Here is a 26,066-nt window from a genome sequence, read left to right on the forward strand (position 1 = left end):
CCGGTCCTTGAAGTCCTGGGCTGTTAAAGGTTTTATAGGTCCAAACCAGCACTTTGAATTATTCGGCCCAGAAAATTGGAGCCAGTTCAGTTGGGCCAGGATCGGTGTAATATGCTCCAACCATCATGGAACTGTAGAGTTGGAAGAGACCATAAGGATCATCTCGTTCAACTCCCTGCAATGCATAAATCTTTGGCCCAACATGGGGCTCAAACCCAAAACCCTAAGATTAAGAGTCTCATGCTCTACTGATGACTCCCTTGCAAGAACAACATCACTGGCTGCTCTGTTTCTAGCCTCAATTCAGATTGCTGGTTCTCACCTATAAAACCCTAATGATTCTCCATTGTATTTCGGCAGGCATAGGCAAACTCTGCCCTCCAGATGTTTTGGGACTACAACTCCCATCATTCCAAGCTAAGAGTACAGTGGTCAGGGATGATGGGAATTGCAGTCCCAAAACATCTGGAGGGCCTTGTTTGCCTATGCCTGTATTTGGGTTACCATGACTCTAGGACTAGGCTCCAGAGAGCCAAGGTCACTTTTAGGAAGAGTTCCCCCTGAGCACACACCATTGGAGCGAAATTCTCCAGTTATTTGTGTTCTGGAAGGGCAATTCCCCTCAACCCTGAGAAGTACCATGAAGGTGTGTTTAGAGAACGTGTCTTGAGCATGCATGAAGGACCAGGTGCGCAGCCTGGGAGTCATTTTGGACTCACAGCTGTCCATGGAAGCGCAGGTTAATTCTGTGTCCAGGGCGGCTGTCTACCAGCTCCATCTGGTACGCAGGCTGAGACCCTACCTGCCCGCAGACTGTCTTGTCAGAGTGGTGCATGCTCTGGTTATCTCCCGCTTGGACTACTGCAATGCGCTCTACGTGGGGCTACCTTTGAAGGTGACCCGGAAACTGCAATTAATCCAGAATGCGGCAGCTAGACTGGTGACTGGGAGTGGCCGCCGGGACCACATAACACCGGTCCTGAGAGATCTGCATTGGCTCCCAGTACGTTTCCGAGCACAATTCAAAGTGTTGGTGTTGACCTTTAAAGCCCTAAACGGCCTCGGTCCCGTATACCTGAAGGAGCATCTCCACCCCCATCATTCAGCCCGGACACTGAGATCCAGCGCCGAGGGCCTTCTGGCGGTTCCCTCACTGCGAGAAGCAAAACTACAGGGAACCAGGCAGAGGGCCTTCTCGGTAGTGGCGCCCGCCCTGTGGAACGCCCTCCCGTCAGAAGTCAAGGGAATAAACAACTACCTGACATTCAGAAAACACCTAAAGGCAGCCCTTTTTAGGGAAGTTTTTAATTTGTGACTCTGTATTGTATTTTGATATTTGTTGGAGGCCGCCCAGAGTGGCTGGGGAGACCCGGCCAGATGGGCGGGGTATAAATAATAAATTATTATTATTATTATTATGGCAACAACAGTGACATCGAACACATCCTCAACAAGAGGAAAGATGAAAGAGCAACTGGTGACTTACCTTACTCTTCTGTTGCAAGATACAGACCCGATTGTAACCCTACTTTGTGGTTCAGTCTTTCAGTCATGTCCGACTCTTCGTGACCCCATGGACCAGAGCACGCCAGGCACGCCTATCCTTCACTTCCTCTCGCAGTTTGGCCAAACTCATGTTAGTAGCTTCGAGAACACTGTCCAACCATCTCATCCTCTGTCGTCCCCTTCTCCTTGTGCCCTCCATCTTTCCCAACATCAGGGTCTTTTCTAGGGAGTCTTCTCTTCTCATGAGGTGGCCAAAGTACTGGAGCCTCAACTTCAGGATCTGTCCTTCTAGTGAGCACTCAGGGCTGATTTCTTTAAGAATGGATAGGTTTGATCTTCTTGCAGTCCATGGGACTCTCAAGAGTCTCCTCCAGCACCATAATTCAAAAGCATCAATTCTTCGGCGATCAGCCTTCTTGATAGTCCAGCTCTCACTTCCGTACATTACTACTGGGAAAACCATAGCTTTAACTACATGGCAAAATTTCTTCCTTTTTTTTTAAATTAAAAGCACTTTTATTGAAATATCATTAAAAGATATAATCAAGTAATCATACAAATTATGTTGTAGTGTTGCATTTGAAACTAAAGAATTACAAAAAAGAAAAGACAAAGTAAGATACCCCACACCCTCAATTAAACAAAGTAAATTATGACACATAACATACATGACATACCTCCAATTACATAGAATACAAACAAAGTAAAAATTACAAATTAAAAAGACTTCCTAAAGTTCTACTTCGTATTCCTTACACATATTCCTGTCAATGCTGGTTTCCCCCCCCCCCCACCAATTAAACTTATACCAAAATATCTATACCTATATTTCTATTTATCTTATCCCTGTGTGTGAATTATTCCAAACAGATCACCAATTTTGTTTCAACTCCTTTTTTCAAATATTCTCCCACATATTTCCATTCTTCTGTCACTTTTTGTTTAGAGATGTTTCTAATTGCTGCTGTCATTCTTGCCATATTCATAAACTCTACCAACTTTAAATGCCATTCTTGTAATTTTGGAACCTCTTCCCCTTTCCAGTGTTGTCCTATTAACATTCTAGCTGCCGCACACGAGTGGCAAAATTTCTGACCTCAGTCCTGACACTTAAGAAACGCAATGGATTGTTATATACAGTTTGAAATTTTAATTTAACTTTTATTATATTCTATTCAGCTGAGTATTTTTAATCTATTTTATTGTTAGTAATTGTGAACCAGTCTGTGCTGGTTTGTTTCTGTTTTTGGCTGTTATGTATGTGGGCTTAATGCCGAAATAAAATGAGTTGAGTTGAAGGAGCAACTGAACAGAAGGTTCAAGGCACAATTTGTAATGAGAGCCTCAACATGAAGTTTAAATGCCTCAATGCTTCATTGATTCAGATTTTCAAACTGAAAAGCCTTTTTTGCACTCTTCTTTAGCTCCCCTTTCCACCCCACAAGAGCTGCCTCTGAGTGGTTTTTCCTTACAGAGCATTTCTTTACATAGCAAGTAAAATGGAAGAGATAAAAACTAGAGTGTCTAGCAAAAGAATGAGAGACTCTTGAATTACTTGAACCCTTGAATTACTAAAACTAGGTCTATCACATACAATGGGCACATCTCCCTCCTTTTTTCCCTGCCTACAGGCAGTTTTCCCCACTTTTAGTTTCAGAGCTTCCAGGTGGAAACTGATCAGCCTTGCAGATAACAAATTTGAACCATTGCAGCTTTGTAATATGCAAATATGGAAGATATGAAAATGAACTAACCTGATTAGGCTGACTAAACTTCTGATTCTTATCAGGTACAGTTTGCTAAGTCAACTGTGGTGTGTGGGTTGTTGGTTAAAATTGGAACCACATTGTAGCTTGATCTTCTTTAGCGATCATTCGTAGACGAGTAAGATTGTCTTCCATAAACAAAACCGTGTTTATGGAAGACAATCTTACTCGGCTACGAGTGATTGCCAAAGAATAAGATTAAGCTACAATGTAGTTCCAATTTTAACTAACAACCACACACACTGCAGTTGAGTCCGTACGTGCCTGTGGAGGCCAATTCTAGACCCACACATCCTTCCACAATGGGGACATTGGTTTCGGCGTGGGAGTTGATCACGGTGTGGATTTGCCAAGCGTGCCTTCCTCTTAGCACGTTTCTCCCTTGCGTCCTGAGTTCGAGTGTCTTCAAAGCCCATGACACCTTTGGTCAAGGCTGTTCTCCAACTGGAGCGCTCGCAGGCCAGTGTTTCCCAGTTGTCAGTGTTTATACTACATTTTTAAAGATTTGCCTTGAGACAGTCTTTAAACCTCTTTTGTTGACCACCAGCATTACGCTTTCCATTTTAAAGTTCGGAATAGAGTAGTTGCCTTGGAAGACGATAATCAGGCATCCAAACAACATGATCAGTCGCTATGCGACCTCCTCCCAGCAGTGGGAGTTTCCAGGGGTTCCCGGCGCTTTCCCAGGGTTCGGTTTCCTTGGAATGAGGGACAGCATGGACTGTGGTGTCTTTGTGATAGAAGAAGAAGAGTTTGGATTTGATATCCCACTTTATCACTACCCAAAGGAGTCTCAGAGCGGCTAACATTCTCCTTTCCCTTCCTCCCCCACAACAAACACTCTGTGAGGTGAGTGGAGCTGAGAGACTTCAGAGAAGTGTGACTAGCTCAAAGTCACCCAGCAGCTGCATGTGGAGGAGTGGAGACGCGAACCCGGTTCACCAGATTACGAGTCTACCGCTCTTAACCACTACACCACACTGGCTCTCATTGATATAAGTTTTACTTCAGGCATAGGCAACCTCGGCCCTCCAGATGTTTTGGGACTACAATTCCCATCATTCCTGACCACTGGTCCTGTTAGCTAGGGATGATGGGAGTTGTAGTCCCAAAACAGCTGCAGGGCCGAAGTTGCCTACGCCTGGTTTACTTACACATACATTCAGGTCCCACTTTCTGAACACAATGTGTTCCCACGAAATGGTCCAGTAGGTGAGCGTTTGCATAAGGAGCTGAAGATTTCCATTATTTCCTATGGGAACATTCCTAATCCATGATTTGTCTGTTCTCCCTCCCTCCTACCATACTTTCTGCCTGAAACTGTTGCTAAATAAAGGGGAAATGATCCATTGGCTGCAATGCAGGAAGCTGCCTCTGTCCCACACGGGGATTGAACCTGTAACCTTGGTGTTAGCACCACCACACTCGAACCAGCTGAACTATATCCAGGCTGTGAGTGTTTGTGTTTGTGTGTGTATGCGCAACAATGAAGTGAAGATTGCTTTTAGAAATTTGCCTTGACTACTCATCTCTGTCCACCCTGGTTAACTGTTCCTTGTGCCTGGGAGAATTCTTAAAGCCTGATCTATAATTGATCAGCATTGTCCAAGCTGAGTTCCTTGGCATATTCCTTGACCTACCCCATATGATAGCAACATCAGCTCTGACCTCCCTGCCATGCCCCCTCAATGACTTGGCGGCAGGGGGGGGGGGAGAGAGAGAGAGAGAGAGAGATCTAATTGACGCAAGCACAAAGAATGGACTTTTATTTCTTTAGGTTTAAAGGGCACCCAATGTGTGCCGGAACTGCCCTGGATAGCAAAAAGGAAAGGCAGAGGTGGGGAATCCGTTTAGACACTCCTAGTGACCCCGGTGCTGCTTGCAGTAATAATAATTTCCATTTGATGTATTACCTGGCAAAGAAAAATAGAACGCCGTGTCAAATCTGTGATACAAATTTCTTTACCTCAGACAGACAGTGGGGGGAAAATAAAATAGGTCACTCTGCCATTCAGCTCCCTTCCTGTCATAATGGTTAGTCAGCATGGTCTTTTATGGGCAGCGGAAGAACTTTTACCAGCAGCAGGCACCCCCGAAAAGTTATAATCCTGAAGGGAAAGGTTACCGTCATAAGCGATTCATAGTATGAAAAAAAGGGTTGTGGGATTTGCACATTATACAGACTTCTACTTCTGAAGAGGAATGTGAGTGGCCCCACTCAGCACATGTTGTTCAGTCGTTCAGTCGTGTCCGACTCTTTGTGACCCCATGGACCAGAGCACGCCAGGCACCCCTATCCTTCACTGCCTCTCGCAGTTTGGCCAAACTCATGTTAGTAGCTTCAAGAACACTGTCCAACCATCTCATCCTCTGTCGTCCCCTTCTCCTTGTGTCCTCAATCTTTCCCCACATCAGGGTCTTTTCTAGGGAGTCTTCTCTTCTCATGAGGTGGCCAAAGTGCTGGAGCCTCAACTTCAGGATCTGTCCTTCTAGTGAGCACTCAGGGCCGATTTCCTTGAGAATGGATAGGTTTGATCTTCTTGCAGTCCATGGGACTCTCAAGAGTCTCCTCCAGCACCATAATTCAAAAGCATCAATTCTTCGGCGATCAGCCTTCTTGATGGTCCAGCTCTCACTTCCGTACATTACTACTGGGAAAACCATAGCTTTAACTATACGGACCTTTGGCGGCAAGGTGATGTCTTTGCTTTTTAAGATGCTGTCTAGGTTTGTCATTGCTTTTCTACCAAGAAGCAGGCGTCTTCTAATTTCGTGACTGCTGTCACCATCTGCAGTGATCAGCACTAGCAATGGGGAAATAAGTCCGTTTTGGTTTCTCTCCATTTCTCAACTTTCCAATTGTACGTTCAGTTCTCCACATCTCTCTCTGTGTGTGTCTGTTTAAAAGTCCTCGCGAAAATCCTCCCACATTTTAGTGAATTTTTTAAAGGCAGTTTTGCCCAATGGAACACATGTTTGCAAATACAGGTAGGTAGCCGTGTTGGTCTGCCATAGTCAAAACAAAAAATAAAAATAAAAATCCTTCCAGTAGCACCTTAGAGACCAACTAAGTTTGTTCTTGGTATGAGCTTTCGTGTGCATGCACACTTCTTCAGATACACCAGATACATGTTTGCAAAGTTGTTGTCGTTTAGTCGTATCCGACTCTTCGTGACCCCATGGACCAGAGCACACCAGGCACTCCTGTCTTCCACTGCCTCCCGCACTTTGGTCAAACTCATGTTAGTAGCTTCGAGGACACTGTCCAACCATCTTGTCCTCTGTCGTCCCCTTCTCCTTGTGGTTTGCAAAGTGGCTCTCCCTAATAATGCATGTTTGTATGTATTTTTATGTACACGAGTACTTTGGGGAGGTACACATCATGTGGCTGGAGAATTGCACTGCAAAATTCAGAGAAGTCCACATTTCCAAAGGATGTCCATGTTTCATTTCTCATATTGTTTTACAAATTTGATACATTCACTTTTGATTGCAAATTCAATCAATCCCCCCCTTCCTACCCACTCCTACCACTTAAATCTACTCCCCATTCATCAACAGTACAAACACAATGGGGAAGAGTTCAGCTTTGCTTCTGAAAATGCTAATCCCTTTCCTCACTGCAGACACCATTACATTCCACAGAAAATTCACTGGCCTGGCTCGCAGGCTGCATAGAGCAATGGGATTCTGGGAGTTGGAAGGGTCACTAGTGGTTACTTAGTCTGCTGATAAATAAGTTGGGAACAAGATCCAGGGGTATCAACAACGTTTGAAATCTATGAAGTCCGGTATATATGAAAAGTTAAGCAAAACTTTTCATTTCTACTTGTACAAAACAAATCTATTTTATAGTAGTAACTTGATGGAACATGCTTCACAAGATTAGCACAAGATTAGCACAAGTTTGGACAATAGATGGTGGAAATGTGAATCAAATATTAGAATCATAGAATCCTAGAGTTGGAAGAGACCACAAGGGCCATCCAGTCCAATCCCCTGCCAAGCAGGAAACACCATCAAAGCATTCCTGACAGGTGGCTGTCAAGCCTCCGCTTAAAGACCTCCAAAGAAGGAGACTCCACCACACTCCTTGGTAGCAAATTCCACTGCCGAACAGCTCTCACTGTCAGGAAGTTCTTCCTAATGTTTAGGTGGAATCTTCTTTTTTGTAGTTTGAATCCATTGCCCCGTGTCCGCTTCTCTGGAGCAGCAGAAAGCAACCTTTCACCCTCCTCTATATGACATCCTTTTATATATTTGAACATGGCTATCATATCACCCCTTAACCTTCTCTTCTCCCAGCTCCCTAAGCCGTTCCTCATAAGGCATCGTTTCCAGGCCTTTGACCATTTTGGTTGCCCTCCTCTGGACACATTCCAGCTTGTCAGTATCCTTCTTGAACTGTGGTGCCCAGAACTGGACACAGTATTCCAGGTGAGGTCTGATCAGAGCGGAATACAGTGGTACTATTACTTCCCTTGATCTAGATGCTATACTCCTATTGATGCAGCCCAGATTTGCATTGGCTTTATTAATTGGGCTGCAAGCTGTGGAACCCAGCTAGAAGAGCCAAATGCAGGATTCCCGCCTGCTCTTGAGAAAATGGTTCCATCTAGCACACAGTTCAGTTTCTTCTGTATTCCTCCAACAATATGGGAGTAGAACGGATGGAATTCTATGATGCACTAGGGTGATCAGGAATGCAGAGTTCTCTCTGTATTATTATTAATTTTTTTTGCATTTTGAAATAAAAATTTAAAAAAATAAAAAAGGAATGCAGAGTTCTCCGAAAGGGCTTTCCTTTAAGCTGTAATGTCAATTTTGATGCAAGGTTGTCTCTTTAAGGAAAATGAAAGGGGTCGATATCATGAGTTTTCCAGAAACATGAAAAGTGCTTGTTTATGGTCAGTGCAAAAAAGTATGCTCGGCAGGAGGTTGCCTTATACTGAGTTGGACCACTGACCCACCCTGGGCAGTATTGTGTACATGGATAGGCCCTCCAAGAATTCAGACAAGGGGCATCTCCCACACTCACCTGGAGGGATGGAACTTGAGACATTCTGCGGGCAAGGCAGGTGCTCTTCCACTGAGCCTTTCCCCAGAACCAGAAACCTTCTATCGCCAACTGAATGAAGGCAGGTGGAAATTTGCTGTAGAGGAATAGCTAGGAGATGTGTTTGAAAAGAAAAGGCGAACCCCCATTTCCCCTCTGAATGTGCACTGGATATGTCCACTACAGCAGTCATGGAACGGGGACTAGGACTCATGGAAATAATTTTCATCTTAGGTGGGAGGGTGTAGTGAACTAGAGAAACTGTACATTATATCTTTGGTTCGGAATCGAGGTGCATGTAGTGGTTAAGAATGGTAGACTTGTAATCTGGTGAACTGGGTTTGCATCTCCGCTCCTCCACATGCAGCTGCTGGGTGACCTTGGGCTAGTCACACTTCTCCGAAGTCTCTCAGCCCCACTCACCTCACAGAGTGTTTGTTGTGGGGGAGGAAGGGAAAGGAGAATGTTACCTGCTTTGAGACTCCTTCGGGTAGTGATAAAGCGGGATATCAAATCCAAACTCCTCCTCCTCCTCCTCCTCCTCCTCCTCCTCCTCCTCCTCCTCCTCCTCCTCTTCTTCTTCTTCTTCTTCTTCTTCTTCTTCTTCTTCTTCTTCTTCTTCTTCTTCTTCTTCTTCTTCTTCCATAGGCCTGGGTACGGCGGCGCTCACTGAACTGATGTCACAGAAACTATCCATTAATAGGCACTTATGGCACATCTTCATGTTGGCATCCACCTGTCTCGGGAGACAATGGAGGAGTTTGCCCTCCAACTGTTGGAGAGTTATAGCACCTGCTGTGGCTGTAGACACCAAAATGGGAGAGACATGTTTTATCACAGCTGGGGCAGATGAAGGCATCCACTTTTGCTGTGATAGGTATACCATGGCATTTCTTTTCTCTGGGTTCCTCGCAGCGCTCATTCCTCCTCTTGGCACTGCTATGGATATACAACTTGACTATCTGATGTTGCCAGCCTTCATGTCATGTTTGCGGACATCTTTATAACACAGTGTTGGTCTGCCGATGAGCCTGGTACCAGAAGCCAGCTCCCTGTAGCGCACGTCCTTGGGGATCCTGCCGTTTTCCATTCTGTGGACATGATCCAGCATATATGTCACCAAGGCAGGAGTGCAAACATGCTGGGAATGTGGGCTTGGGAGAACACATCTTTGTTTGAGACTCTGTCCTGCCAAGCGGTGCCCAAAATCTTCCTGACACAGCACATGTGGAAGGCATTGAGGCATTGCTCCTGGTAGGCATAAGTTGTCCAAGGCTCAGTACCATAAAGCAGCATGCTCAGCACACAAGCGTAGTAGACCTCCATCATGGTATTGGACATTAGCATCATGTTCTCCCATACTGCCTTGCCAATATATTTGCTCAGCTCGGCATCGATGGAGAGGTTGCTGGTTATGGTGGAGCCCAGGTAGATAAAATCGTCTACCACCTCAAGCGTATGGTCATCAGTGCTGATGTGTGGAGTGCTGGCCATACCCTGACCCAAGATGTTGGTCTTCTTTGGGCTGAGGCTGAACCCCATGCAGGCTTGGGCAAAATGGTTGATGAGACTCTGTAGAACTTTCTTGGAGGGCGCTGTCAAGGCATAAGAACCCACCACCCAGGATGAACAGACCCCTGTTGCTCTCTGAATGGAATAACGCACTGTCTTTAGTCAAGCTGAAGGCATATGAGAGCAACAGGGAGAAGATTGTGCCAAAGAGAGCTGGTGCGAGAACACAGCCCTGTTTCACACCACTCTTTATAGGGAAGGCATAGCGGAAAAGCCATCATTTTGGACAGTGCAATGCATGTTCTCGTGCAAGGTCACAATCAAAGTCAAGCTGTAGCGCTTGCACTTTTTGTCAATCAGGTGGAGCTTATCTATATATATAAAATGCAAGTGTCTCTGCGTCCAGTCCGTGTGTCTCTGGGTTTGCGCTACTGCGCATATGCCCCAGGGACACACGGATTGGATGGAGAGACATCGGCCGGGGGCAGTTGAAGCGGGGAGGTTGAAGTGGAACGTTGGTGCTCCAGAGGCCAGGGGAGGCCGAGAGGGGAGGCCACGCTGCCGCTCTCGCCGCTGCACCTTCCCACACTCGGCTCCACCACCAGCTGGGCTTCCCGCAGCCCACTTGGCCTCCAGGGGACTGCTTTAGCGGGAGGTGGGGGGGTGGAGAGGCAAGAAGCGGTTTCTCCGCGAAAGATGGCGGGGGCGTCAGCCTGAAGCTCCGCAGTTTTCTCCTCAGGCGGCCCTCTTCTGCCCCTCCTCCTCCTCCTCTCTCTCTCTTTCACTCCCCCCACCCCCCCGGCTTGGCGGCCGGTGCGTTTTCCCTCAGGAAGCGGTTCGGAGCGGCTGCTGCTGCTTCTTGGCCCCTTGGGTCTGGCTGACCGTCGGAGCGGGGAGCTTTAGACGCGTGTCAAGACTAAGGCAGGATTTCGGGCGGCGTGTGGACTCTGAAAACGCCCCACTACCGCTCCTTCACGGAGTGCCTGACTCGCAGTTCTTGGTCAGGGTGACTCGCCCCGACCTCCCCCCCCCCCCATGGAAAACGAGCAAGAAGTGCCCGCACCCAAGCGAAGGAGACGACAAGCAAGGCAAAGGCGCTGGCCCTGCCCGATTAACTGGGGGAGAAACTTAATATAAAAAAGCACCACATTCAGTCTGCACGTTCATTCTGGCCGAATATACCAAGCACTTCACCAGACGGAGCACAGCCTGAAAACAGTCCCAGGAGACTGACAGAATCTCCACGGGGAGTACAGCGCTTGCACCTTTAAAATCTGCTTTCCTTCTATACCTTCTGCAAGTGAAGTTCTGTTCTTCTGTATATTTCCATGCTTGAAATAAAAATCCCTCCGGTTCAAAAAAAAAAGCGAAAGCGGAGAAGCCGCCCACCCCGCCCCCCGCCCCCCTGCCAAAGCCTGCTTTAGTGGGATGTCGGGGGGTGGTGGTGGACATATTCTAGCGCCCGTTATTTTAACGGGCTGAAACCACTAGTAACTCATAATTGCAGCCTCCTGTGTTGTTTTTGCTGCATTAGCAGCACTGAAGTGACCTATCTGGATAGTATATATGGAAGTCCTGGACTGCCCAGACAAGACCCCCTTTTCACATACAGCTCCACAATTGTGCAGTATTCATTACTACTAAAGTTGTAGCTGGAGCCATGCAGAACTGCAGCATGAGCGCAGGGAAAATGCATTTGCGTGGCCAGGCAGAGTCCCCCGAACCCTGGGCAGCCCGTGAGGGAAATAACGACACGTGACAACATTCTATGGAATTAAATTGGCCACAACTTGATTATTATTCAGATGTAGGGAGACCTCTTGAGTGGGTGGAGACCACAGGTATCCAACCTGGGAAGGTGGTGCCGGACCCAAGTGCCAGGAGCTGCACCGTGATCACAGGAGGCTACTCGCGACCACGCAAAATGCGCACCCCGTTTGATGCGGGGAGCGGTCATTCATTTCCAAGGAATAGATCTGTGAAAAGGAGCCTGGCTCCCTTTAGAACAAATGGGCATTGCACTCCCAATGCAGCAATATCATTGCTTGGAAGGGAGCAGTAAGTTGCTAAAATCGTGGGGTTGGGTGTAGGGTCAAAATGATGAAGCTGGTGGTCCCCTGAGCCCATTCATCGCCTCTCAACCCAGATCAACCAACACAATTGTTGTGGGACTAGGATGTTGCTCTGAAATCACTGGAGGAAGGGTAGGATACAAATGGAAGAAATGAAAGATCTATGATGCACAATGGACATTGAAAGTGTCGGAATTTATTTTTGCAGGGCTGAATTTATTTCCATATGACGGGTGCTTGTCTATGTGCTTTCATAAATAGGTTATGAAGGTATGACATAGATCTAGATTGGTCTATTTTACAATAGGTAAGGTGTAATGATGCAATACACTAAAAAGGGAAAAGGGGGGGGGAAGCTTCTCAGGCAAGCTTGCCGTTATCCTGTAGGCCATCTGTTTTTCATTCAAACAAATCTATTGGTCTAGATTCCCCATGACTAGGTAGGTGGTATATGAAATGCACTTCCCTTGCTGTCCCCTGGTGTGTATGTATGTGACATGTGACACTTTCGAGGAAGTGGTCGAGGGGGAAAAAAGGGGGTAAATGTCAGCCGCAGCTGCCCCTGAACCACAACCGAGGGCGGGAAAACTAGCGAATGGAAAAAACTGGCTTTGATTCTGAAGACAGTATAAAAGGAGATAGGGGTTGCACATACGGACACGATTCAAGGTACTGATACTCAGGTGCAGAACCTCAAGCAATAGACTCCTTGCACTAGAAAAGAAAAGCTACTATGGCTTCTACAAGATTTCCCTCATTGGTGAGTACACTGATAATATAGATTGTCATTTACGGTGTTATAGAACTCTTAGTACATTTGTGTGCAACTTAAAAAGTAGAGGTGTTGGACGTTGCATTTTAGTTCTTACTTCATCCTGTTATCAGCCTTCCTTCCACATGCAGAATTTTGTTAGTGAAGCTTCAAACTTCCAAACCACTTGCTACCAAAAATTGAAGCCAATCTAAGTTTTCTGTCTGTGTATCCATCCATCATTATAGCTTCAACAATAAGCTATATTTAATTAACGTAATATGTGTAATTAATGCAATAGATTTGCACAGTACAGTTTAAAGCATTTGGATAACAACTATTTCCTTGAATTCACGAACCTCTTCTTCTGGAGGGATTGTCATCCCGTAGATAATCTGCCAACAATGTTTCATAGCTACGACTGTGATTCCACCTGCTTTGGGTTAATGTTTCACATAACTGGATGCTTTTCGTAATCTCATAGATCTAAAGCTATTTTTAGATTTGAAAGAGGACTGATATATAATCAATTCATTCTCCGCAGGATTTCATTGTTTTCCCCCAAATACCACTTCCTCCAGGGTCCCATCTGCTTTCCTTGTGAATTTATTTGCCTGATTGGCACACAAATAAATATTAACGAATAGAACAACAAATAGAACAATTTTGGGAGCATGTTTTGAAAGCGATATCTCAGATTATAGTTCAGACAATCCCAACAACCCCAGCTTTTGCCTTACTTAATTTATATACTTCAAATATAGACTAATTAAGAAGTTAGGAATTAATAATGCATTTACTAACAGCAGCTAGAATGGTAATAGAACTTGGAAAACTTTGCAATTAATGAATATCGATCACTGGTATAATACAGTCTGGCAAGCAGCCATAATGGGAAAGCTGCTGTAAAAATTTAAGGTGGCAAGGAGAGAGAAAAAGAAGATAATTTGTTTGGCACCGTATTATTAAATATACAAATGAAGCAACACATGGACGAGAAATATCTATAACATATATTGCCATGCAGTGTGGATAAGCAGGAAATGCTCTCTAGCTCACTCCTACTATTCTGAGTTTTCCAAGTGAATTTATTGAAGACGCCACTTAACTGGTTTACTGTAATCACTTTAAAATAATATCTTTTGTATTTTACACCCCTAGTGACCCATATTGGAGTCGTGTCATGCCTTATTATTTATAATTTTGTAATACACACACACACACACACACACACACACACATGTGTGTGTGTGTGTGTGTGTGTGTGTGTGTGTGTATTGGTAGCTTCAAGAACACTGTCCAACCATCTCGTCCTCTGTCTTCCCCTTCTCCTTGTGCCCTCCATCTTTCCCAACATCAGGGTCTTTTCCAGGGAGTCTTCTCTTCTCATGAGGTGGCCAAAGTATTAGAGCCTCAGCTTCAGGATCTGTCCTTCCAGTGAGCATTCAGGGCCGATTTCCTTAAGAATGGATAGGTTTGATCTTCTTGCAGTCCATGGGACTCTCAAGAGTCTCCTCCAACACAATAATTCAAAAGCATCAATTCTTCGCCGATCAGCCTTCTTTATGGTCCAGCTCTCATTTCGACACATCACTACTGGGAAAACCATAGCTTTAATTATACAGACCTTTGTCAGCAAGGTGATGTCTCTGCTTTTTAAGATGCTGTCTAGGTTTGCCATTGCTTTTCTCCCAAGAAGCAGATGTCTTTTAATTTCATGACTGCTGTCACAATCTGCAGTGATCATGGAGCCCAAGAAAGTAATATCTCTCACTGCCTCAATTTCTTCCCCTTCTAATAAATATTAATATCCTAAATGACTTGTGACAAGTGTGTGATGGTGCAGGCTTTTCCTCAAACTTTTGCCAATGAGATTTTGTCTTTGTTTGAAATCCGTCTATCAGTCCTGGCCTCTATCACAAACTGGCAGCGGTTCAGCCCACCTGCAAAACTCCCAAACAGAGAGTAGTCCTGAAAGTTGCCTTTGGTGAAAGGTATTTGTGATTTATTTGTTTTTTCTTAAAAAAAGACACGTTTAGCGTATTGCCACTTTTCCAGTGAGTCCCCACTGCTTGATGTTTTAGGCTTCTGAGGAAGGGCTTCAGGGTCACAACTCTGGCTTTCAGTAAAACCTGGCATCCTTTAAGCACTTAAACTCCAATATTAGCTGAGTGCCTAGTATAAACTGTTTTATGCAAAAACCTATTTTATATACCTCTGGCTCACGTGCACCTGATAAAATAACTCATTTTGTATCTGTTCTCCCTTTCAGGTCGGGTTGCTGCTGCTGCTGCTGCTTTCAGCTATAAATTTAGCTTCTGGGAAAGCAGTTAAGCCTGGGAAAAACAACGAGGAACCCAGCGAGAACTGTCCACCCCAGTCTGGAACCCAAGAAGATTTTCCTCCAAAGTCCCTGACATTTCAAGTCCACCTTGGACGCTCACAACCAGCCAGTGAGGTGCCTCAGGATGTCAGGAACAGATCTGTGTCTCCATGGGATTACAGGTATTGTACTTATTCTCACTGACTGAATCAAATGTGTTGGCTATGAAGCAGAGCATGCCTAGCGAACCCACCATGGTTCTTCAATACTTTAAAATGTCTAGGGCTGCCGCAAGAAAGGACACAATTTTGTAGCTATTGTCAAAACCAGGAGCCTGCCAGGTTTTCTGGGAAACAGATTGGAGAGAGGGGGAGAGCTGAATTGTCTCCATGAAGGGAGCAATTTTGTTCTTGCTGAGGTGTTTGGACCTTCTGCCACTCCCAGGTTGTGCTTCATTGATAAATGCCAGGGCTCACCCCTATCTGGAATTGTAGCCTCGGACAGGGGCTCCTCATCCAATGAGGCGCTGCTGGTTCAATTTGCCCCGCAATGTGGGAAATGATAACATGATAACAGCCATGCTTCACATTGCTACTAATTTGTGTCTTCTCGAATGGAGCCCGACCAGCCGGCACAGAGGAACTCTTTGGCAACCTGGGTGCCTGTTGCGAGGGTCCTAAATCTTAAATCGCCAGAGGTGCATGGGTGCTTGGATTTTTGTGCCCCTGCCCACAAAGCTTTCAGAGCCACAACTCTATAGTCTGCACCACGGTAGTTACAGACAACTGCCTTTGAAGTGGCAGTTGATTATATAGTGTGGAACGTGGAGCGTTTCTCTGATGGCAGAATGTTGCTGAGAACGTCTTCCCCCCCGGGCTGCTCCTTTTACTCCCTATGTCTACTGGTAGTAACTGGCTGCTTGGTCTATGCACAGTTGCCTCGTCTTCCCCTTTGGGTATATCTGCTGCTCAGTTTGAGGGCACTCGGTTTGAGGTGCCCATTCACAGGTGATCATGTTAGCAGTCCCAAGTAAGAGACTCTTGACCAACGCAGTCTGTGCATGTTTCTGATCTCACATTCTTTTCGGCAGCACTTGCTTTGAGAACCTCCCGTTGAATCACCTTCCTCTGCCTGCTTAAAACCAGGAATAGGTCTCTCTCACCTCCCATTGCTTCATAGGGCAGGAGTAGAGAGCCCTTTGCAGCCCAAGGACCCTATTACCCTTAAGTCAGCCTTCCGGGCGATATATGCCAGGTGCAAGAGTGGTGAAGCAAAGGGGGTGACTCCAGCCTCCGCACCGTCAGTTACATTCCAACCATGCAAAAGTCACAGGTTTCTAAACCCACTCACCTCTCCATCCACAATTCAGGCAAGCAAGAAGCATTCTCACATTCCACAGAGCCAGTGTGGTGTAGTGGTTAACAGTGGTAGACTCGTAATCTGGTGAACCGGGTTCGTGTCTCCGCTCTTCCACATGCAGCTGCTGGGTGACCTTGGGCTAGTCACACTTCTCTGAAGTCTCTCAGCCCCATTCACCTCACAGAGTGTTTATTATGGGGGAGGAAAGGAAAGGAGAATGTGAGCCGCTTTGAGACTCCTTCGGGTAGTGATAAAGCGGGATATCAAATCCAAACTCTTCTTCTTCCAGTACTAGAGGGAAGTAAAGAGCAGAACCAGTGAGGGGGGTGGGGTGGCATGGAGAGTCTTAAGAGACCAGAGGGCCATATTGCAACCCCCAAGGGCAGTGGCTGAGGCTCTTGACCCCTGTCACGGAAGAGGTCCAACAGCAGCAGGAACTGGCAAACTGACAGATTATATTGCATATCATATGGTAATATAAAATTAATATAGTAGTCAATAAGCAGACCATTTCCTTCACTTTCTGATAACTTGCAGCCTCTCTTCCTTGAAGGATTGGGATGCGTGAACCTCTGGAAGTCTCTTCCATACGAAGAGACCCTACCTTCCCCGCTCACAGAACTTTCTACAAACTGGCCATTCCTGCTTCTCTTTGGCCAAGAGTCTTATTTAGCGCTGGAGAGGAGCAAACGTTTAGCTTCCCACTGTATGCAGCCAGTTTCAAGGCTCTACGTGTTCTCATGAACTAACCGTCTTGCCCTCCTTTTGCCTCCGTATTTGCAGCACTCACGAAGATCCCAACAGGTTCCCCCAGGTGATTTCGAATGCCACCTGCCGCCACGCCTTCTGTCTGGACAGCAAAGGCCGCCTAAACAAATCCATGAATTCTGTTCCTATTCGGCAGGAGATCGTGGTTCTTCGACGAAAGCAGATCGGTTGCCAGCAAACCTTCTGGCTGGAGAAAGAGGTGATTCAGGTTGGTTGCACCTGTGTCATTCCTAGCAGCAGGAGCTATGTGAATAGAAGTGCCTGAAACAGCACAGAATTGACCAACGGAGGTAGCGGTAAATGATCCATCCAGGCTGATGCTTTCAGAATCCAAATCACATTCTTTGATGACTCAAAAGAGAAAGAAACTGCTATAAATAAAGGCACCACAGAATTAGGAAAGATTTTGTATAACTTTCTTACTAGATGACGCAACTTTAAAATGTCAGTTGTTTCAAAACATTTAAGTAGGCCATGAAAATGTAGAACATATATTCCTCCTGGCCTCAGACCATGATGACAAAGTAATCTCTCCTAGCTAAAAATGGCCTCTTCTCTTCACTTGCCCAAAATGTAAAATTCCTGACTTGTAACAGGTGTTGCATCCTTTACCCCCATGCTGTTGGTCAGTCTTATTGAGCTGTATGTTCTGTGTCATGATATGAATGCATATGAAATGTGAAACTCAAGGGGAAGCAAAGAGAAACTTGCTTCCAGCTGTATTTATAAGACCTATTTATATAACTTGTATTTATGCGCCTGCAAATTATAATTCAGAAACATGGGTTAATTGTATTTATTCAGTAACTTAAACAATGAATAAAAAGATAGAAATATCGAGTTGTGTGTTCACATTTTTCAAATTGAAAACTTTCTTAGTGGTGAAATATTTAAGAGAACGGACTGTTGGCATGGGAGAGCCAGGCCAGGCCAGGGGCTTGTTTTTTGTTTTGTTTTTAATAATATTTATTAAAAGTTTTTACTAAAAACATACAAAAAAAGAAAACACAACTACATTAACAACAAACACAACAAAAATAACAACTCATACAATAGTTAAAACAATTATTCCTTCCTCACATCATGCTGGGACTTCCTCCTGTCTCCTCCTCCTGCGTCCCTTGTAAATACCTTTTTTGTAACTTCCAAAATTTCCTAAAATTCTATTCTATTTTCTAATAACAAAAATCATGAAAATTTTATCTCTCTTATTCTATATTATACCATTGCCTAAATAACTCATATATCATATCTCATTCTTAATCATCCTCTATCTTAATCATTTATCTTCTATTCTACAACCTAACTTATACTCAAATTATATCAAACTTTCAATCATACAATGATTTTTTAAAATACAATTTAATTTTTTTCCATTCTTTTTCCACTGCGTCGTCCCTCTGGTCACGGAGTTTCCCGGTCATTTCTGCGAGCTCCATATAGTCCATCATTTTCACCTGCCATTCTTCTATCGTTGGTAATTCTTCTGTCTTCCAGTTCTTAGCTATCAAAATTCTAGCTGCTGTTGTGGCATACAAAAACAAATTTCTATCACTTTTAGCAATGTCCTGGCCTAGGATGCCCAGTAAAAAGGCTTCTGGTTTCTTCTTAAATGTGTTTTTCAACACTTTTTAAATTTCATTATATATCTTTTCCCAGAAGTCTTTCACCTTAGGGCACGTCCACCACATATGGAAGAAGGTTCCTTCTGTTTGTTTACATTTCCAGCATCTGTTACTCTGGCCATGGTAGATTTTGGCTAGTTTCACAGGGGTTAAATACCACCTGTACATCATCTTCATAATATTCTCTCTCAGGCCAGGGGCTTGTTTTATGCATTGTAGAGGCAGCTCAAGGCCACAGCTCAGTGGCTGGAGCATCTGCTTGCAGGCAGAAGGTGCCAGGTACAATCCCTGACTCTCCAGCATGGGCAGCTTTCTATGCCATTGAGCAATCAGATGCATATCTCTTGTGACTTATATGCAAGCAGAAGACTCTGTTGTAAGGGTATATGAACGCACACACGGACAGAGAGGGGACCCTGGTTGTTGGATCACCACAGCGCACTATGCGCACTTGTGACATGCTCATTTTTCCTTCTTGCCATTGCTGTGCTGTGCCACTCCACCACTTGCTTTCCCAGCATTCCATGGGAGAAGCCACGTTCAGAGAGGGGAATCAGGAAAACACCTTCAAACCCTCCCACCACCTTCTGAATACATGGTCTGAGGATGGTGTAATAATATTAAAGTCTTGTAGATATAATAATTGTTCATCAATGTACCAAGCAGACACGTATACAAGTGTATGGGCCACATGTGTGAAGCAGCACAGGAGAAACAGCCCTGAAAACATTTTTCACTCCCAAACTGACAAACTGTTTCTCTGCAAAGGAAGGAGGGGGTGAGAGAACCTTCCCATTGTCTCAGGAATTAAAATGATTACCATTTCAAAGGAATGGCCAGGCATACCAGGAAGGGCAATCAGATAAGGCATTATCAGGTAAACTGGCAGGCAGGAGAAAAACAACGCTCACAGATTTCTGTTGGACACCACCTTTTTCTGTGATGTATCTAGGGTGGGGGGTGGGCATTGGGCTACACCTCTTCTGTGATGTATGTATCTAGGGGGTGGTCTTGAACAGCAGTGTGGGCAATTTCAAATTTCAAATTTCGGACTCCCTTCTGGGAACGGAACCCATTTCGATAGCAGGTCCAGGGGAGACCCATTTATTTCAGTCATGCACCACAAACACGAACCTCTTTGCTTTTCTCCAAGGAAAGGCTGAGGGAGGAGTGGGAGCCCGGTCCTCCTCAGTGCTTCAATCCAACAAGCTGCCTCTTCCACCCTTAAGACCCAGCTACAAATGGCAGCTTTGTTTCTCAAACGCTGCGTGTGATTTCACAGAACAGCAGTTGCCATGTCAAGGGAAAGGGGAAACAAAATAAAAAATAAAATATTCCTTCCAGTAGCACCTTAGAGACCAACGAAGTTTGTTCTTGGTAGGAGCTTTCGTGTGCATGCACACTTCTTCAGATACACTGAAACAGAAGTCACCAGATCCTTATATATAGTGAGAGAGTGGGGAGGGGTATTACTCAGAAGGGTGGTGGGAATGGGTCATCCGCTGATAGGTGTGGAAAACCTGTTGACGACTGTTAACGACTGCAATTAGTCCTAAAGGAAAAAGCAAGGGGTGAGATGGCTAAAGATAGCTTTGTCATGTATAATGAGATAAGAATCCAATGTCTTTGTTCAGACCAGGTCTCTCCGTGGTTTTGTGTTTGGTAAAAAGGTAAAGGTAAAGGGACCCCTGACCATTAGGTCCAGTCGTGTCCGACTCTGGGGTTGTGGTGCTCATCTCGCTCTATAGGCCAAGGGAGCCGGCGTTTGTCCACAGACAGCTTCCGGGTCATGTGGCCAGCATGACAAAGCCACTTCTGGTGAACCAGAGCAGCGCACAGAAATGCCGTTTATCTTCCCGCTGGAGCGGTCCCTACTTGCACTTTGACGTGCTTTTGAACTGCTAGGTGGGCAGGAGCTGGGACCGAACAACGGGAGCTCACCCCGTCGCAGGGATTCGAACCACCGACCTTCTGATCGGCAAGCCTTAGATTCTGTGGTTTAAGCCACAGCACCACCTGGGTCCCTTTTTTGAGTTTAGTAGTGAGTTGCAATTCAGCAACTTCTCTTTCCAGTCTATTTCCTTGCATATTCAGTAGGATAAGTGGATTGTAGAGGGTTCTCAATTCCCTTATCCTACTGAATATCCCTTAGAATTAAGAATTATTTTGTTTTGACTATGGCAGACCAACACGGCTACCTACCTGTAACTGGAACTATGGAAGGCACTCTTTCTAAATGCTTAATAGTTCTATCCCTAAGCGGCTCACAAAGATGGCATGGAAGTTAAGAGACATCAAATAAAACAAAAATGAAATTGTTCCCTTTTTGAAAAACAAACATACCATCACACAATAAATAACCAATTAAAAAAAAAGCTACCCAAGGGATAATGCCTTTTGCAATCACTCACCTGCTAGATACTTAACTGTTACAATGATGCTGCAAAATGGGCCAGGTGAGGAGCAGAGCTCAGTCCCAGATGTGATGGTGGTGCCTTTGCAGCTCTGCTTAAGGAGGCAGGTGGATCTTCCCAACTCCCAGCTGCCATTGCTTCGGTCCTCCGCATACAAGGGTGTCTTCTGGAAGTGAAATCGATTTCTGCACCAGCTATGTACTGGGCATTTGTTCCTGAGCACCTTGTTCCTCCTCCTGCGCTTCCGAGTAGAGGTACGTGTGGGCTTCTTGTTAAAGTTATGTGAATGCAATTCCCTGATCCGGACCTTGCGCAGAGTATGACTCTGTAAGCTCTCCACACCAAGAAAAGAGTTCCAAAGTTTTACTGCAAACTGTCCTTAAACTTGTTACAAAAAAGAGGTGTAAATACAAATAAACACATTGCTCTTAAACAACTAGCAATGCAGTCCAGTTTTCTTTAAGTTCTTACTGGTTAATATACCAAGAGACTTCGCTCTGTGCCCAATAAGTGCAGGGCACCTTTGCTCGGCCGCACTCTGACCCATAGATTGCCACAAAATGCTGGACAAGGCTTTGCCGAGTATCTTGTCTGTGCAATGGGCTCATGAGAAAAAGCTGTGCCACGAGCCTTTGCAAAGGGGAGGGAAAAGCCTATACAAAGCTTCTTCTCCTGGAGCTCAGAGCCACTTTCCTCTGAGAGCTTGAGGTCTGCTCATCATACTGAGAAGAAGAAGAAGGAAGAAGGAAGAAGGAAGAAGAAGAAGAAGAAGAGTTTGGATTTGATATCCCGCTTTTCACTACCCGAAGGAGTCTCAAAGCGGCTCACATTCTCCTTTCCCTTCCTCCCCTATAACAAACACTCTGTGAGGTGAGTGGGGCTGAGAGACTTCAGAGAAGTGTGACTAGCCCAAGGTCACCCAGCTGCTGCATGTGGAGGAGCGGAGACACGAACCCGGTTCACCAGATTACGAGTCTACCGCTCTTAACCACTACACCACACTGGTTACCCCACCCCGCAAGGCCATAGCTCAGCGGCAGAGCATCTGCTCTGCATGCAGAAGGTCCTAGGTTCAATCCCTGGCATCCCTAGGCAGGGCTTGGAAGGAACCCTCTCCTGGAGAACTGTTGCCCTTAAGTATAGAGTACACAGTACCGAGGAAGATGGAGCAATGGGGTGACTCTGAAATAAGGCAGCTTCTTCATAGGCTCCTGTTTGGGGAATAGCTGTAGCTCAGTGGTCGAACATCTGCTCTGCATGCAGAAGTTCCCTGGCTCATCCCTGGCACCCCCAAGCAGGGCTGTGTGGGATGTGGCATTTTACATTGGAATACGGGACAATCCAGTATTATACAGGGCAGGTGGCAACCACTGGCGGAGGAAGAGGAGTGTGGGGGGAGCGCACCACCCCCCGGCAGCACGATCATGGTGGGGTGCCATAGTGGTTACCCCCTGCCAACGTCGGGCGCCACGCCCCCAGGATGCACGCCAGCCCCCTCCGCCTGCTCTCCGCCCACCAGTGCCGAAGCATGAAGCTCCACCACTGGTGGCAACCCTAGCCACGAGTTTTTGGTTCTCTCCCCACCCCCCATCTTTCTCCTCTATACTGTTTGTGTTAGGTTCAGTTGCGGACATCTCTGGGGTTGCTGCGCTCATCTCTCTTTATTGGCCGAGGGAGCCGGCGTACAGCTTCCAGGTCATGTGGCCAGCATGACTAAGCCACCTCTGGCAAACCAGAGAAGCACACAGAAACACCGTTTACCTTCCTGCCGGAGCGGTACCTATTTGTCTACTTGCACTTTGATGCAACTTTGAAGTGCTAGATGGGCAGGAGCAGGGACCGAGGTCACCCCACCGCTGGGATTCGAACCGGCGACCTTCCAATCAGCAGGCCTTAGGCTCTGTGGTTTAGACCACAGCGCCACCCGTGTCCTCGACTGTGTGTGTGTAGCAGCTTTTATTTACTTAAAATGGCTGATTATATTTATTTCTAATGTGCCAGTGCCAGCTTGTGATCTTGGTGGATGTTGCAAGCTTACAAAGTGTCTATGTATGTGTGTGTGTGTGTGCGCGCACCATGCCTGTTACAGTGTCACCTTGTGGTCTGGCTGATATTGCAGTCTAACCAGTAAAGATTTCCCATGGGTGCTTGTGTGTGTGGCCTGGGCAGTTTTAAAGAGGCCCATTGGCCTGCTGGCGTTGTGCAGTTCTGTTGACTGATTACAGTGAATGAATCAAAACCTAGCAGTTAAAGTTAATAATAATTATTAAATAAATAAACGGAAGTAAATCAGCAAGCTGGGGAGGAGAGAGTCAGAGCAACGTTTGAGAGCAACGTTTGATTTCTCTTTGAATCCAAGGGAGAAGCAAGACCTTTAAGGCTGTTGAATGCTGTGAAGGCTCAGGTTGTACAGATGTGTAAATAAACCATATATCATAAAGACCCCACAGTCTCTGCTGCCCCTCCTTCCGAGCCCTGCGCAAGTGCCCGAAAACCCTGGGACCTTGCACCGCTCGGAGATTGGGGTGGTGTGTAACAATACTTTGGGCCCAGGGGCATCTTACCCATAGAGGCTAGTGGCGTGGGGCACCAGGGCGCCAAGTTCTGGAGGGCGCCAGGGAAGAGGCAGAGGCTGGAGCCACCCTCCAGCCGCTGCCTGCCTCCTCCAGCCCCACCGGCAGCGCCGTCCTCCCTAAAAAACTCTGGGAAATGGGGGGGGGCAGAGGGAGCTTTGCACCATGGCGCCGGATATGCTTAAGATGGCCCTGTTTGGGCCAGATCTGCAGAGGGGCAGTTTGGGCAACTACAGATTTTGTACCTGTCCCGGAAAACCCTGCTAGTGGTCCTGCCCTGTGGAAAAAAGTTGGAGGGCTGTGGTTGCTTTTCTCTTGCATATTTCCCTGAATGACTTCTCAGGAGGTTTCTGCCCACTCATATCCGTTATAAACCATAGACAGCTTTTCAAGCTCCTTCCAGGAATGTCTGCTGAAATGTATCTATGGCTACAGACCTCTGCAACCAACCCAGACCTCTCAAATATGGGCCATTTTTGTTTTTGGTGTTTCAGCCAACAGGTGCTTTTAACGGAGCCCATGTCTAGCTCTCTTCCCCTCCTACGTAGGTGCCTAGCAGTGTGGTTGCAATGCTGAGTCAGCCTGCCCTACATTCAACACTTTTGCAGAGAACTTTGGGGTGGAGAAGGCAGCCTCCTTGGGAAGGGGGAAAATGTGTGGCATTTCATTTGACTTGGCATCGTGGCTGATCTCGTGGGCCCACTGGAATGGGGACTGCTTCGATTATTTCTTTTCACCCCAGACCCATAATCTGCGAAGGAGACAAGCTTGTGTTTTGAAAAATACCGTATTTTTTTCTCCAGACCATAGGGCGCATCTTGTTTTTAGAGGAGGAAACAAGGGAAAAAATTTTTTTTCTGGTTTTCCTCCTCTAAAAGCCCTGTTTTTTTGAGGATCAGCTAAAGGTTTTGCAGCTTTTTTTGCAAAGGGAAAAGCCCTGTTTTTTGTGGATTAGCTAAAAGTTTTGCAGCTTGTTTTGCAAAGGGAAAAGCCCTGTTTTTTGAGGATCAGCTAAAAGTTTTTTTTTTGCAAAGGGGGAAAAGCAAAGCTCCTTTTGCAAAGGGGGAAAAGCAAAGAGGAAAAGCTCTGTTTTTATGGGGTTCAACTCACATTTCTGCAGCTTCTAAAGGAACGGCAGCCTTTTCTACAGTTTCCAGACCAATAATCTAATCAGCCAGTCACATGTTGCTGGGGAAACAAACAACCTCCCTCTGCAGCACATTCAACAAAGGAGGGCGGGGCTGAAAGGGAGCCGGGACTCTTATCTCTCTCCCGATCTCTTGCTGATCAGCTGCTGAGCGGGGTCCTTTCAACACCCCCTTTTCCCTTTGTAAAATAAAAAGCACTATCTGCTTTTGGCCCCTGGGCAATTCAGCTCCAGGGACCACCATTCGCTCCATAAGACGCACAGATATTTCCCTTTAATTTTTAGGAGGAAAAAAGTGTGTCTTATGGAGCAAAAAATACGGTATGTGCAATGCATGTAAAATACCTGCTTAGCAGCCATAAATGGCTTGGATTTGCTATGCATGCACTCCTTATAAAAACAAGCATTTGATATCTGCAGAGATGCCATTTTGGTTTTCATGGAATCGGGAGGAGTGATTCAAGATGGAATTTGAGCAACTCCCTTGTACTACTTGCACTTTGACGTGCTTTTGAACTGCTAGATGGGCAGGAGCTGGGACCGAGCAACGGGAGCTCACCCCGTTGCGGGGATTCAAACAGCCGACTTTCTGATCAGCAAGCCCTAGGCTCTGTAGTTTAACCCACAGCGCCACCCGCATCCCTGTGTGTACATAGCCTTATACTAAATATGGGGGAAGCTGTTTGACAGTGAGAGAGGTTGGTGGAGTCTCCTTCACCATTTTTTTTTTTAAGCAGAGTCACGAAAACCACCTATCAGGATGCTTTAATAGTGGGTTTCCTGCATCAGCAGAGGACTGGATTAGATGCTCGATGACCTTTGAGGTCTCTACCAGTTCTGACTCTATGAAGGGCAGAACAGTTTATAAAATAATTAATATTAATTATTATCATTTATTAAATTAATTATTAAATTAATTAAATTAATTATTAAATATTAATTAATTAATAAAAATATTAATAATAGTTCCCTCGATGTATTGTTGGAAGTAACAAAACAAAAAAATTCCTTCCAGTAGCATCTTAGAGACCAACTAAGTTTGTTATTGGTATGAGCTTTCATGAAGAAGTGTGCATGCACACGAAAGCTCATACCAATAACAAACTTAGTTAGTCTCTAAGGTGCTACTGGAAGGGACGCGGGTGGCGCTGTGGGTTAAACCACAGAGCCTAGGGCTTGCTGATCAGAAGGTTG

The 26,066-nt window shown here is 45.7% G+C and overlaps 1 protein-coding gene across 1 annotated transcript; it reads left to right on the top strand.

Annotated features, from left to right (window-relative positions):
* Positions 1 to 12,645: 12,645 nt before the first annotated feature.
* LOC117044535 (interleukin-17F-like) lies at positions 12,646 to 17,378 on the top strand. Its single transcript, XM_033145354.1, has 3 exons — positions 12,646 to 12,672; positions 14,936 to 15,168; positions 17,129 to 17,378. Exons 1-3 carry the CDS (start codon positions 12,646 to 12,648, stop codon positions 17,376 to 17,378), a joined length of 510 nt encoding a protein of 169 aa, XP_033001245.1.
* The last annotated feature ends 8,688 nt before the right edge of the window (positions 17,379 to 26,066 follow it).

Source organism: Lacerta agilis, chromosome 3, assembly GCF_009819535.1.
Source record: "Lacerta agilis isolate rLacAgi1 chromosome 3, rLacAgi1.pri, whole genome shotgun sequence".
NCBI lineage: Eukaryota > Metazoa > Chordata > Lepidosauria > Squamata > Lacertidae > Lacerta > Lacerta agilis.

Excerpts from the sequence above, each read along its gene's own strand:
- LOC117044535 (XM_033145354.1), top strand. The coding sequence starts at position 12,646 with ATGGCTTCTACAAGATTTCCCTCATTG. Across the intron at positions 12,673-14,935 it reads CTACAAGATTTCCCTCATTG|GTCGGGTTGCTGCTGCTGCT; the intron begins GTGAGTACACTG and ends TCTCCCTTTCAG. Across the intron at positions 15,169-17,128 it reads GTGTCTCCATGGGATTACAG|CACTCACGAAGATCCCAACA; the intron begins GTATTGTACTTA and ends CCGTATTTGCAG.